The 11,957-nt window shown below is 47.8% G+C and overlaps 1 protein-coding gene across 1 annotated transcript; it reads right to left on the bottom strand.

Moving 5' to 3' along the window:
• Nucleotides 1-745: 745 nt before the first annotated feature.
• Nucleotides 746-11,636, bottom strand: HPSE (heparanase; the record flags this gene model as incomplete). The annotated part of the gene is made up of 11 exons (XM_010182291.1): nt 746-905; nt 1,436-1,582; nt 1,735-1,853; nt 3,549-3,663; nt 4,636-4,742; nt 5,363-5,456; nt 8,291-8,338; nt 8,917-9,088; nt 9,471-9,644; nt 10,028-10,153; nt 11,491-11,636. Coding segments are annotated over 11 exons (1,408 nt in total), but the record flags the coding sequence as incomplete, so codon positions are not given.
• Between the last annotated feature and the right edge of the window lie 321 nt (nt 11,637-11,957).

The raw sequence follows: 11,957 nt of genomic DNA, 5'->3' as shown, positions 1-11,957 counted from the left end.
CGACCTTGGCTGAACGGCTTGCATTTCATGTATTAAAAACCCCTCACCTTTGTAAAGCACAGGGTCACAGCTCCATCTTGTGACTGAACTCTCCGAGCTTGGGAAAAACGTGTGGTGCTGCCTCACATCCCATGGACGATGCTGCTGCTCGGCAAGGCATGTTCCCCTGCAGGCACCCTGGCCTGGGTTTGCTTTGCCTGTCCCCACTTTCCACACCATGACGTCCTCAGCAACCACAACCCCTCCTTCAGGCTTTGCCCCCCAACATGGTGCAGGCAAAACCACAGCTGTACAGCTAAAATGAACCTCCTGTCTGAAGGCAAGCTTTTGGAGGAACTGCTTTAAAAGCCATGCTTACATCAAAGAGGGGAGGAGAGAGGAAAGGTTGCAGTTCCTGGCTGGCAGAGCCCCAGGCGCAGTGTGAGAAGCTGATGCAGCTCCACGTGTGGCATGGAGAAGGGTCCCATGCTCAAGTGCAGCGACCCAGGTGGGACCAAGAGCAAAACTGGCCCTTGCCTGGGCTTGCTCTACCTGGAAGATCCTGCCAGAACCTTAAGGAGCATCTTTCATGTACAAATTACCCAGTGGTACCTCACATCTTCCCCAGCCCACAGATCATAACAGTGCCACTACATTTGCATCCCTTGCCAGAATTAAATCTCATGGTAGAAACGTGAATTTCTAGGATTAAACTTCCCTAATAGCCAAGTGCTTTACATTTATCCTGAGTGTGTGCATTAGCCATTTAAATGCAAGCAATAGCTTTGGCGTTTTTGATAACATAAAAGCCATAAGAGAAGGCTGGAAGGCCGAGCATGCTGCCAGGACCAAGGGATTTTTCAATAAGCTCTGGCAGTGTTTTGTCATCCACCATCCGTAGCACACGGCCGTTCAGCTCAATAGACCTGGAGAAGGACAGAGAGGCTGTTTTGGCAGCTGTGCTCTGTTTGCCATCAAGCACAAACAGCTCTGGACCCGAGTGTAAACATGAACTCACCCCAAAGCCAAACTCAACTTTCCCTTGAGGCCTTACATGTACGGGCACACAGAGTGTGTCTGCTGCACACCCTCTGCAAGGACTCCTTTAGTCATAGCGCAAGCAAGTAGACAAGAATGTGTTTCTTACTCTCCTAGTGAGGTTAACAGCAGTACAAGCTTTGAAAAATACAAACTTAAATTGATTTTTCTCCTACAAATATTAAGATATCTTCTGTGCTCACAGAACCTTATCAAGCTTTTAGCAGCCTGATTCTAGGAGACCTGATATAACCAAAGCTAGACCTTACTGGAAAAAACCCCACAGGTGACAGAACGGTAACACATTTCTTTTCTTTTTTCAATTCCTATCTTGCAAGTTGAACAAGGTGAGGTTTTAGAGGCTATCTAACACTACTCACAGTCCTTTCTACAGGGACAGGAGGAATTGCATGCTTACCTGGAAAGTATATTCTCTTTGCCATGAGGTAGTAAGAGGTACTGATCCACATGCTTGCTCGATAAGTAATTAGGTAGCTGCAAATGTTGGGTAATGTTGTAGAGGTTTAAGGCAAACAGCGTCACATCCCCTTCTCTGTACTTTGGGCTGCAAGGCAAGAGAAGATGATGGTGGGGACCAGGCGAGAAAGGATTTACATAAGTAACATGCATCCTGGTGCTGTCCCAGCTTGCTTTTGCTGGCCTGGTGGCAGCCGTGGGCACAGTTTCTGGGAGATTTTGCCCTTTCTAGAGGCTTACTGGAGGGCATTCGTGCAGTGGAGGTAGACGCGGAGCTTCCTCTTGTTGGCTCCCTCCAGGCTGACATGCAGCACCTTGGTACCCACCAGCTTTTTGTAGAGCAGTGAGAGCCAGTAGTCCTGGAAGGCAGAGAAACATACGTAAGTGCTTATGTACTTGCCAGGTACTCACATGGTGCTTGATGTCACATTCATTTTACTGGTTATTTCAGGTTTTTTTTTTCCTCCAGGCTGCAGAACAGCTGTGTTTATAAGGTATCTCAGAGTCATTTCCCACTTGATATGCAAATCTCAGAGCTCTCTTTGTAGGGGAGAGACTGTTTGCATTTTGCCCAACTCTCAGGCACAGTACCAGGAAGAAGCCCCCAACAACTTTTATGCCTTTCACCAACATGATGCTTTTGAACACATCTCAGGATTAATTTCTGAACGCCAATCGAGAGTAAATCCTCTGATGCCCCAGGACGATGCCCAAGAGCAGGGCATTGCCCAGTGCAGGCTCATTTTTCCCAGGTGTGTGTTTGCTTGCATCTTGACTGCTACTTCTCCTCTGTGAAGCCCGTGACTGTACAAAAGAGTGTGTGGTCTGCACAGGTGTGTTTTGGGCCTGGGAGGCTGCGGGCAGGCTGCATTGAGCAGCATTGCTTCTTTGAGTGCAGCCCCAGGGTAGGATGTGCTCGAGCTGCTGGGTTTCAGAGAGCTTCTCCAGCTTGTCTGTCTATCTGTCTTTGAGGTTTTCCTAGAAGGAAAATTGTCATGTTTCTCTCCTGACTCACCAGGAGCCCAGGGAAGCGACTTCTCCTATCAGCCTGCACGCTCAGCTCCTCTGCAAGGAGGTGCAGCCTTCTGACACTGCTGTGCTTCTTCATTTCCATGCTAACTAAAACTGCCTGGGTTTGGATTTCACTGCCTCTGAAGCATTATTGGTTTGATTAGCATCTGTACTGCCTGTAGGTGAGGAACAAGGCACATCCTTTCAGTCCAAATTAAATCTATTTTAAATGAGTGAATAAAAAGTAACAAGGTTGACAACGAGGTTGACAATGCCGTGCCTGGCATAGGGAGCAGTTGAACAGGCAGGACAGAAAAATACCATATGCCAGGTTTCCTCTCAGATGGTGTCTATGAGCCTGTGAAAATCACAACTTGGAAGCAGAAAAATGAGAGGACAGCCAAGAAGACAGACTTTGTCCTCTCTCCCAGAGGTAAGTACTACTAGCAAAAGAAACATGCTGTACATGCAAGAACAATGTGGAGTTCAAATAATGATGTTTCATCACAGCAGAATGTTATTTCCAAGTAAATTCAACTGCGCTAAACACATGTTTTCATGTAATTATCCTTCAGCCACTACAGAAGGCAAAGATGTTAATAACCCAAGAAATACTTAAGTCTTGACTTGATATTGTTTCAGTTATGATAAAATTTATTGTAATAGCTTGTATTGCTTCTGTTTAAAAGCTACTCATCGCTCAGCTGAGGACTCCTCAAACCAAAACACTGCATCTGAATGCTCTGTGAACTCCAGAAGTGTCTGCGTACGAATTAGAGCATCGTGTCCCAAAAATCAATCTCTGCTGAAGCCTAGCTGCACCTCTGCAGCTGCAGTAAATATCTTGTACCTATATATAGTATACGAACCCATATTCAAACATAAACTAACTTGAGGTGCAAGGACAGATAACTAAAACTACCCTACAAAATCTGTCGATATCCTGTGTTGCACAAATAGCTGACTTGTGTCTCCACATCCAACGTTGCCTGGACATGAATACAAGCAGCATTCAGATGGTGTTAGCGGGGTTGCATACATACCGGCAAGGGTTCAAAGTTGGCATCCACCAGATGATAGGTCCCTGCCCCGAAGAAAACCTGTCTCATCACCACATCAATCCCCTGCCTGGCCGAAAGCCCCAGTTTGTCCAACCACCTGCCAAAAAAATGAAGCAAACATCATGCAGATGAAAGGGCCAACCTAAGCTGTACACCACTGCCCCTCTCCAACCAGCTCAGGAAGTAGGGAAGCAAGAATCAGGACACGATAATGACTTCCTTAAAATCACACCACTAATTTAAATTAAAGTTGTTCACTGGTTAACATAAAAATTAAATTCAGACGACCTCTGACTGGAGGTCTGAGTTGGTGGGAGCACTTGCTCCACTCTCCTGCTTGTCCTCCTTTCCCTGGGAGACCAGGTGCAGGTGGTGGAAACCAGGAGTGGCAGCAGCTGCTCCTCAACTGGCCAGGGGTTTGAAGGCTGAGAAATCAGCACAGCCAACCATAAAATTGCCTGTGATTACGGGGCTTTGATTGCTCACCCACCAGGCCCTGAAGAAAAGATCATCATGCCTTATAGGAGGGGAAAAATTATATTGTAACCATGGTTTTGGTTAATTTTTGAAGTGTGAACCACCCACTCCCATGCAATTTTTTTATGCCTGAATCTGCAAACAGATCAAAGCACTAAGAAAATTCTGAATTCCTTTATTCCAACAAAATGCTACAACCTAAGTCCTTGGAGAAAATTATTTTTATGACTAAATTTCCCTTTGGCTAATTACTTCATGGTGTTTGAAGGATGACATTGGAAAAGGACACCCATCTCACAAATCAGCTTCCATTCTCACAAGTGGACCAATTTCGTGTTGCAGATTCAAGGGCAGAAATACAACTTTCTCATGCTTTTAATCACCCATTTTCCATAGGAATCCACTATTACCTGGGCGTACATCAAACCTCAGGCACAGGGAAAGCACACAGGGAAAGCCGCAAGGGCGATCCTCAACCCACTCATTGCCCTCGTTCCCTGGGAAGCCCAAGGGAGATGTTACTTCCATGGCGCATGTACACAACCCCCTTCAGCTGGGTAAAACGTGTAATTTCCAGTGACATGGTACTCACATAAAGCCAGCAATGTAGGTGTTGGACAGCCTGGGAGCTCCTCCTCCGTAGGCAGAGCTGGTCTCTCCAAGCCAGACTTTCTTGTCAGGCACAGTCCCATCAACAATCTGGCCGGTGTGGCGTAGGGAAGAAGACAAAGAGACAACAGCTAAGTTTTTGGCTACTGAAATAATGGGGGATCAAACTTTGGTACTTGAGCCAAATGTCTACCTATGACATTTGCGTTTAAGGGATAACACTGAGGTGGGATGTCACGAAATTTTTGATCAAAAGGACTAGAAGCAACAGATTTATTTCCCCTCTCCTCAAAAAAAAAATCATGTCTACACATGTAGAATGAGACAAACATCACTAAAAGCCAGATCTTGTAAGTCTTCTCATGCTGAGTAGTGGCATACAGTTATACAGTTCTCAGGATCTCAAAATACAAAGAAATTGAGGGAAGGGAGATATGACCATAAATTACATCCCTGAGTAATGACTACATTAATAAATGAGAATGTTGTAGGTTTTTTAATGTGTTTGGCACCGTGCTTGCTGCATGGGAAACTACTGAAGCTCATCTGTTATTAGTACTGTTATTTTTTTTTCTTTTAATTGACAATGACAGCAGCACCCAAGCTTTGAGGATCCTTGTTTACTGCTAGTGAGAAATTGTACTTTATTCTGGATTCTCTGCTAACCCCCTGGGAACTGAGCATGGGAATGATTTAACAGGACAAGGCACCTCCAGGACTTCATGTACAGCTGTGGTAAAGGTATCCAGCACTTCAGGGCTCAGGAAATCCTTCCTTGTAGCACTTCGTCCATTTACATAGTAACTGGAAGCAGAAAAAAACAAGACACAGCCAAAATTAAGGAAAAATGCCACCACTGACTGGTACAAAACACCACCAAAATTCCTCAGTTGCTTGATACATTTATCCACAGCACTGTTTTTCCGTCCAGTTCTTTTTCTTTTTCCAAATGTGTAGGTATGTTGTTTGTATTTAAGGGACTATGAAGTGTGATTACTTTGATGGAGGCACGATATCACAGAAATTTTGATCAACAGAAGTAGTAGGGTTTTTTGCATCTAGCCATTTCGAATGAGGAAAACATCACTGAGTAAGAGCCAGGTTCTGTAAATCTTCTCTTGCTGAGGAGTCTGACACTTCTATGTGACCCTCGGGGGTCTGTACTGGGACCAGTACTTTTTAATATCTTCATCGGTGACACAGACAGCATGATCAAATGCACCCTCAGCAAGTCTGGAGATGACACCAAGCTGAGTGGTGTGGTTGACACACCTGAGGACTGGGATGCCATCCAGAGGGATCTGTACAAGCTGGAGAACTGGGCCCATGGGAACCTCATGAGGTTCAACAAGGCCAAGTGCAAGGTCCTACACCTGTATTGGGGCAACCTCTGGTATTGATGCAGGCTGGGGATGAAGGGATTGAGAGTAGCCCCACAGAGAAGGACTTGGGGGCACTGGTGGACGAAAAGCTGGACATGAGCTGACAACATGCGCCTGGAGCCCAGAAGGCCAACCGCATCCTGGGCTGCATCAAAAGAAGTGTGGCCAGCAGGGCAAGGGAGGTGATTCTGCCCCTCTACTCTGCTCTGGTGAGACCCCACCTGGAGTACTGTGTCCACTTCTGAAGCCCTCAATACAAGCAGGACATGAACCTGTTGGAGTGGGTACAAAGGAGGACCACAAAAATGATCAGAGGGCTGGAACACCTCTACTATGAAGAAAGGTTGAGTCAGTTGGGGATGTTCAGCCTGGAAAAGACTCTGGGGAGACCTTACTGGGGCCTTTCAGTACGTAAAAGGGGCTTATAGGAAGGATGGGGACAGACTTTTTAGCAGGCCCTGTTGCAATGTGACGAGGAGAAATGAATTTGAGATAAAAGAGGGTAGATTTAGAATAGATATAAGGAAGACATTTTTCACAAGGGTGGTGAAACACTGTAACACGTGGCCCAGAGAGGCAGTAGATGTCCCATCCCTGGAAACATTCAAGGTCAGGCTGGATGGGGCTCTGAGCCATATTAAAAAATACCAGATCCCAACTCATGTCCCTCTTGGAATATTTTGGCCATCTGGAGGGGAATGGGATGGAAGCATCCCTATGGGATGAAGGTTGCCCCCCACCACGAGCAGAAGGGCTTTTAAGTCTGGTTTGTCTGAACAAAGAACAGGAAATTGGGATCCCCGTGGGTTTTGCATTTCATCACGTTATCACTCAGTCCTACCAGAAGTAGCTGAAGCCTTCCAGCCACAAGAGGAAGCTAAAACCCGATAATCCTAAATTAGTAAAGAAAACAATGGATGCCCATTTAAGGCAAAAGCAGCCACCAGGGAAGAACAGCCCAGGAAGGGGCGAGGACATGCTTTATGCCTTGCCAGCAGCTCAAAATGCATAGATAAGTCATATATGTATACATACATACAATATAAGCATGTGCATCTTTTCCCACTGTTAGCTGACTGCTGCATGTCGCCATGCTGCATCTGACTCTGTAAAGAAAACCACCTTCATGTGGAAATCACTTGCAACCACGTGGAGTTCGTTGCAGGTGCCCTTGGGCCAACTTAACGCACTGCCCGCCTGAGCACTTTAAAACCGCATCCCTCGGCCACAGCACAGGAGTGAAGAGATGGGACCACACTGGTGCTGTTTGCACTGCAGGTACCCACACCCAGAACTGACGTGGAGAGCACACATAAAGGAGCAGAAGGAGCTGCTAGCACTCCTCAACGGGCAAGGGTCAGCCAGACCTGCAGGGCCTTTTGCTTGTATCAAACAGACATAAATAGAGGAAAAAGGCAGTGTAAAATGCATAAACTCATGAGGCTCCTGCTGCATTTTTTACAAGGAGTTATCTGAGACTCGCTAAATTTGCTTTTAGGGTGTGAAGCTTCACTCAAGCAGATACACCCTTTCCAATGCCAAGGAGAGCACCAATGTCACAGGGATCTGACTCTGTTTCAAAGCACAGCCACCCACAGCACAGATTATTTAAAACCTTACATTAAACACCACCTGTTCTTGCAGAAGTTCAGCAGAAGCATCTCTGCTGAGTAAGTCTGAGCTCCCTTCTTTTTCTTTTTCATGACAGCCCCTTATTCCGTGGGAAAGTGGACTGTGTTTGCAAGGGTTGGCAGCTTGGAGCTTTGAGACAGCCAGAACTGCTGCTCAGATCTCACCAGCTTTTGGTATATGAAACACAAGATACACAAAAAGGCCTGACTGTGGCAGAAACTCTCCTCGTGCTGGGTAGAGCCGTGACCTACCCGCGTGTGCTCTTCTGAAAAATAAAGCCGCCATGGCATTTTTTTCTCCACACCCCACTTCTGTTTGTCTCAGTACACATATTTAGCAAGCACAATGACTGTCTTGCACACATTGCATTGCCCATTGCTATGCCTACATTACAAACCCCTACTGCTGCTTTTAGGTCTGTGCACCAAGTAGCCTCTTTGTGGACCTTCTGCATTTCTAGAATGCTCTCCTCAGTTCATCTCTTACTCTGAGCAGAGGAGTTTGCAGGGGCACCTGAGGAACTGCTGAAGGGGGTATTTCACACCTTCCTTCCTATTGAGATGTTCACATCGCCATTTTGTACAGAGCGATAAGCAGTGATGAGGGTATGTGAGCGGTACTTACTGGTGCCATGTGACAGAGTCGATCACCTTCCCTCCCGATTTCAGGAAGCTGCAACCAGAGGGGATGTGGTGGAGAGCGGGGGGTTAGCGGGGACTGGTGATTGGTCATGACCCCCCACAAACAAGCTGCGGCATGCAGCCCTCCCCTCTCCCCCCGCCTTGGAGCCACTCTTGCAATGGCTTTTAAGCAGGCTTTGGGCTGTCTGCCTCAGCGTGTTGCTGGGAGGATGAATTAATGCTGGTACAGCACATGGAGATTTCCCTGGTGGAAAGCACTTGTTAACACAGCACTAGAGCCAGCGGTCAACTGAGAGGTGTGTGCATCACTGAAGTACTGCTAGCCCCTTAGGTTCAGCTGGCTGAGCAGTTAAGCCTTGAGATCATGCATACAGTAAAGATTTCAGCCATCCCCAGTCAAGGGGGGGAAAAAAAAGGCGATGTTTATAATTTAAGGAAAAATACAGGAAATTAGTCTCAGGTAGAGTGGAAGTATCCATTTGTATATCCTTACTATTGATTTGGAGCAGAAAATCCTTAAACCCCTGTCCCCTGCACCCAGATGCAGACATACCACTGCTATCCACAGCTGCCCACCCTGGGGATGCTTTCAGGGCCCCACACCCCTACCTTCTCAGCAGCCTCTGTGTGTGCTTTCGGGGCTGCCCGACGTCGGGACCGTAGAGCTTCGCACGCCGGTAGAGGGTATAGTTACTCAGGAGTTGACGTAAGTGGATAAAATCTTGCCCCAGCTGGAAGCCGTCAATGTAGACACCAGATTTCTTCCTGAAGCTGTTGGGCTCTGGGAAAGACAGGTGCTCATCAGCACCCTGCTCTAGTTTTGGGGCACAAAATAGGGCAGCTCATTCCACATGGGGAGCACCAACTTCCTGTGGCTTCACGTGATTTGGCATGGTATAGGTGAGATATTTGAAGGTGATGGGTGTGAAACCAAAAGCCCGGGTGATGTAGCGTGCTCCCCAGCATCCTGCCCCAGCCTGTCCCCATAGGTGGCATCCTGCACCTCATCTCAGAGCCTCAGTAGGGGCAGCAGATTAATCTCAGTTTGCTCATTTGTTGGGGCTTTTGTGAAATTGCTCCTTGCAAATTAAGACTTTAGTGTTTCCCATTAAAACGTCACCTTGCCACCTCTTCCCTGGCCCACAAGCAGGCTTCGCACTTACCGTTCCCAAGCTCCCAGGAGATGTTGTACCTCCGTGAAGCGCAGTAGTCCAGCAGTGCCCGGGCGTTGGAGCTGTCCCACTGCAAGCCACCTTTCCGCAGCAAGGCATTGAGCCCAAAGATCAGGTGAAACCCTGAGCAGTTTGCAAAGCTGTAGAGAATATCCAGCGTATTTCCTGAGTGAAGAAGGGGAAGATGTTTATCTCAAGGTTATGGCGTGCTAGTTGAGCTATGACCAGGCCAGCATCTGTATTGCCTGTATTTATTTAGCCTGGTGCTGCAGATGTGCCGAGCTCTTACAGCTGGACAAAAGAGCCCAGACCTTATTACACACCACCCTGCAAGGTGTTGAGATCCTCCTGACTCCTGCAGCAGCTGAGTACTATTAAATCTGAGTGGCAGACAGTAGAAAAAGATTGCTTAGAAACATTTCACCCACTTGGAAAAATACTGATTTTCAGTGGTTTCAGCTCCTAATAGCCCATGACTTTTGCCATGCGGCAGAGATTTGCAGCCCCCTGGTTATAAACTGTAGCAGAAAAATCCAACAAAATGTTACCTGTAATGGTGGTATTCTTGTGCTTTTTCCAGTTATACTCTGTGAGAATCAGCTTCTCCTGGCTGGGCCACTGGGCCAGCAGCAGCTTCTCAACAGCAGCAAATGCAGGCCGCAAGCCACAAGCCTCTGTAGGGCAGAAGAAGGATGAGAGCAATCAGGTCCTCCTCTTTTCACTGCAAGGGTCCAAAGTGCATAAGGCTGTATCCCTCAGGAGGAAACACAACTGCTTGGTGCCAGCCTGAGCATCAGTCGTGCATTTCTGAAACACACCACTACTTTCACAGTCAGCATTAACCATGTAGAAAAAGAGGGCTGGCTTGATGCATAAATATGTATTTTATATATATTTCCCAATTTAAGGTGATGGAGATGGAGAGGTAAAAAGAGAAGATTAAGCTGTGTTTCTGGAGGCTGGTATCATGGTAGTCACCTCCTGATAAACTACTTCAGCTTGAGCACCATCCAGAAACCCTTGTTGCGGCGAGCTGACAAAGCCCGGACTGCAGTGCTCAAGGAGCGGATAAGCCGCTCCAACACGCAGTGGTATGGCAGGGTTCATGGCCCACTTGCTGCAGGCAGATACGGGGCAATGCTTCCTGCGCTGCCTGCCCCGTGGGGCTCCAGTACCAATGCCTGCAGGAGTCATAAGACATTTCCTTTCCTTCGCAGCTCGCGCGTTTCCTCATCAGACAGATGAGGAACAAGCCATAACCAGAGAGGAAGGCAGGAGCTGGATTCACGGTTACCCAGAGAGGAGGCGGCCACTCAGCAAAGTGGTACAGGGGGAAAGGTACCACTCAGCTTCAAAACCGAGTGTCACTGGTTGTACAGTGATGTGCAATTGCACTGTTGTGCTATGTACCAGAAGAACAGACAGGAGTTTTCTCATCTGAAACACCTCTAGAAGGGTTCATGTGCTTTTGCTAAGTTTAAGAAAGAAATGGACTTTATTTCAATGGGAAACCTCGTGCACCAGGACCAAGCTCAAGCAGTTGGCAGTGGCCTGTTGGCTTTGCACTTGCCCTGTGGAAGTGACAGGAAGGCAAGGCTGCATGGCCAGCCTAGCTCTGCCTTTGACCAAGCCAGAGAAAACAGACACTCTGCCCCACCAGATTATTCCTTCCATCCACTACTTAATTTTCATAATGAAACCACAACTCCTGAGCTGACCTTGACTGCCTCCCAGGCAGCGGAGGAGCTCCCAAGGCTGGTGTGGGGAGCACAGCGTGGCAAAGGGAGAGTCCCAGCAGACGCCAGGGTAGAGATAAGGTCCCCTGCACCCTTCCTTGCTTTACCACAGCTGGCACAGCTTCTTGCATGGACTGTGCCGAAGGTTCACAGATCTCCTCTTCATGGAGGACCCCAATACTGCCACTGTGCCCCTGTGGCATCCCCAGCCTGAGTCAAAGCCACTTCCAAAACCCAGGATGGTTTCAAGTCTAACACACTGACATCTGTTTTACCTTGCTGGGCCTGAAGTTCCCAGAGGAGTTTTTCTTCTGAAGTTGACTCCTTGCTGGGATCAAAGATGAGAAAATCCGTCTCGGTGCCGCCAAACCTCAGGAAGCCCGGGGATAGGGCTGTCGCCAGGGCACGCAGTTTGGGATTACTGAGGAAAGGACAAGAAGAAACAGAGGAAGCTCCACAAGTGCTCAGAGGGATGCATTGCAGTAGGTGACCTGGGGCTGCTAATAGCCTCAGGGCACTCCTGGCCCCTCGCTGAACCTGCACCCTAGCCCTCTGTCCTGTGCGTCAGAGACATCACCTGACAAGTGGGCCAGGAGAGTGTCCGCGAGGCAGTGAGAGGGACATGCCTCAGGGAACACATTCATGGACGGGGAATCAAGTTGTGGGGGCAAAGTGAGGGAATACTTCAAAATAGGCATTTTTTTGGACTAAGCATCCTTCTCACCTAGATTTTGTGGTTTTG

Source organism: Mesitornis unicolor, unplaced genomic scaffold, assembly GCF_000695765.1.
Source record: "Mesitornis unicolor isolate BGI_N332 unplaced genomic scaffold, ASM69576v1 scaffold8174, whole genome shotgun sequence".
Classification (NCBI taxonomy): domain Eukaryota; kingdom Metazoa; phylum Chordata; class Aves; order Mesitornithiformes; family Mesitornithidae; genus Mesitornis; species Mesitornis unicolor.
The sequence above is the reverse complement of the archived record's forward strand: the minus strand, read 5'-3'. Positions and strand labels throughout refer to the sequence as shown.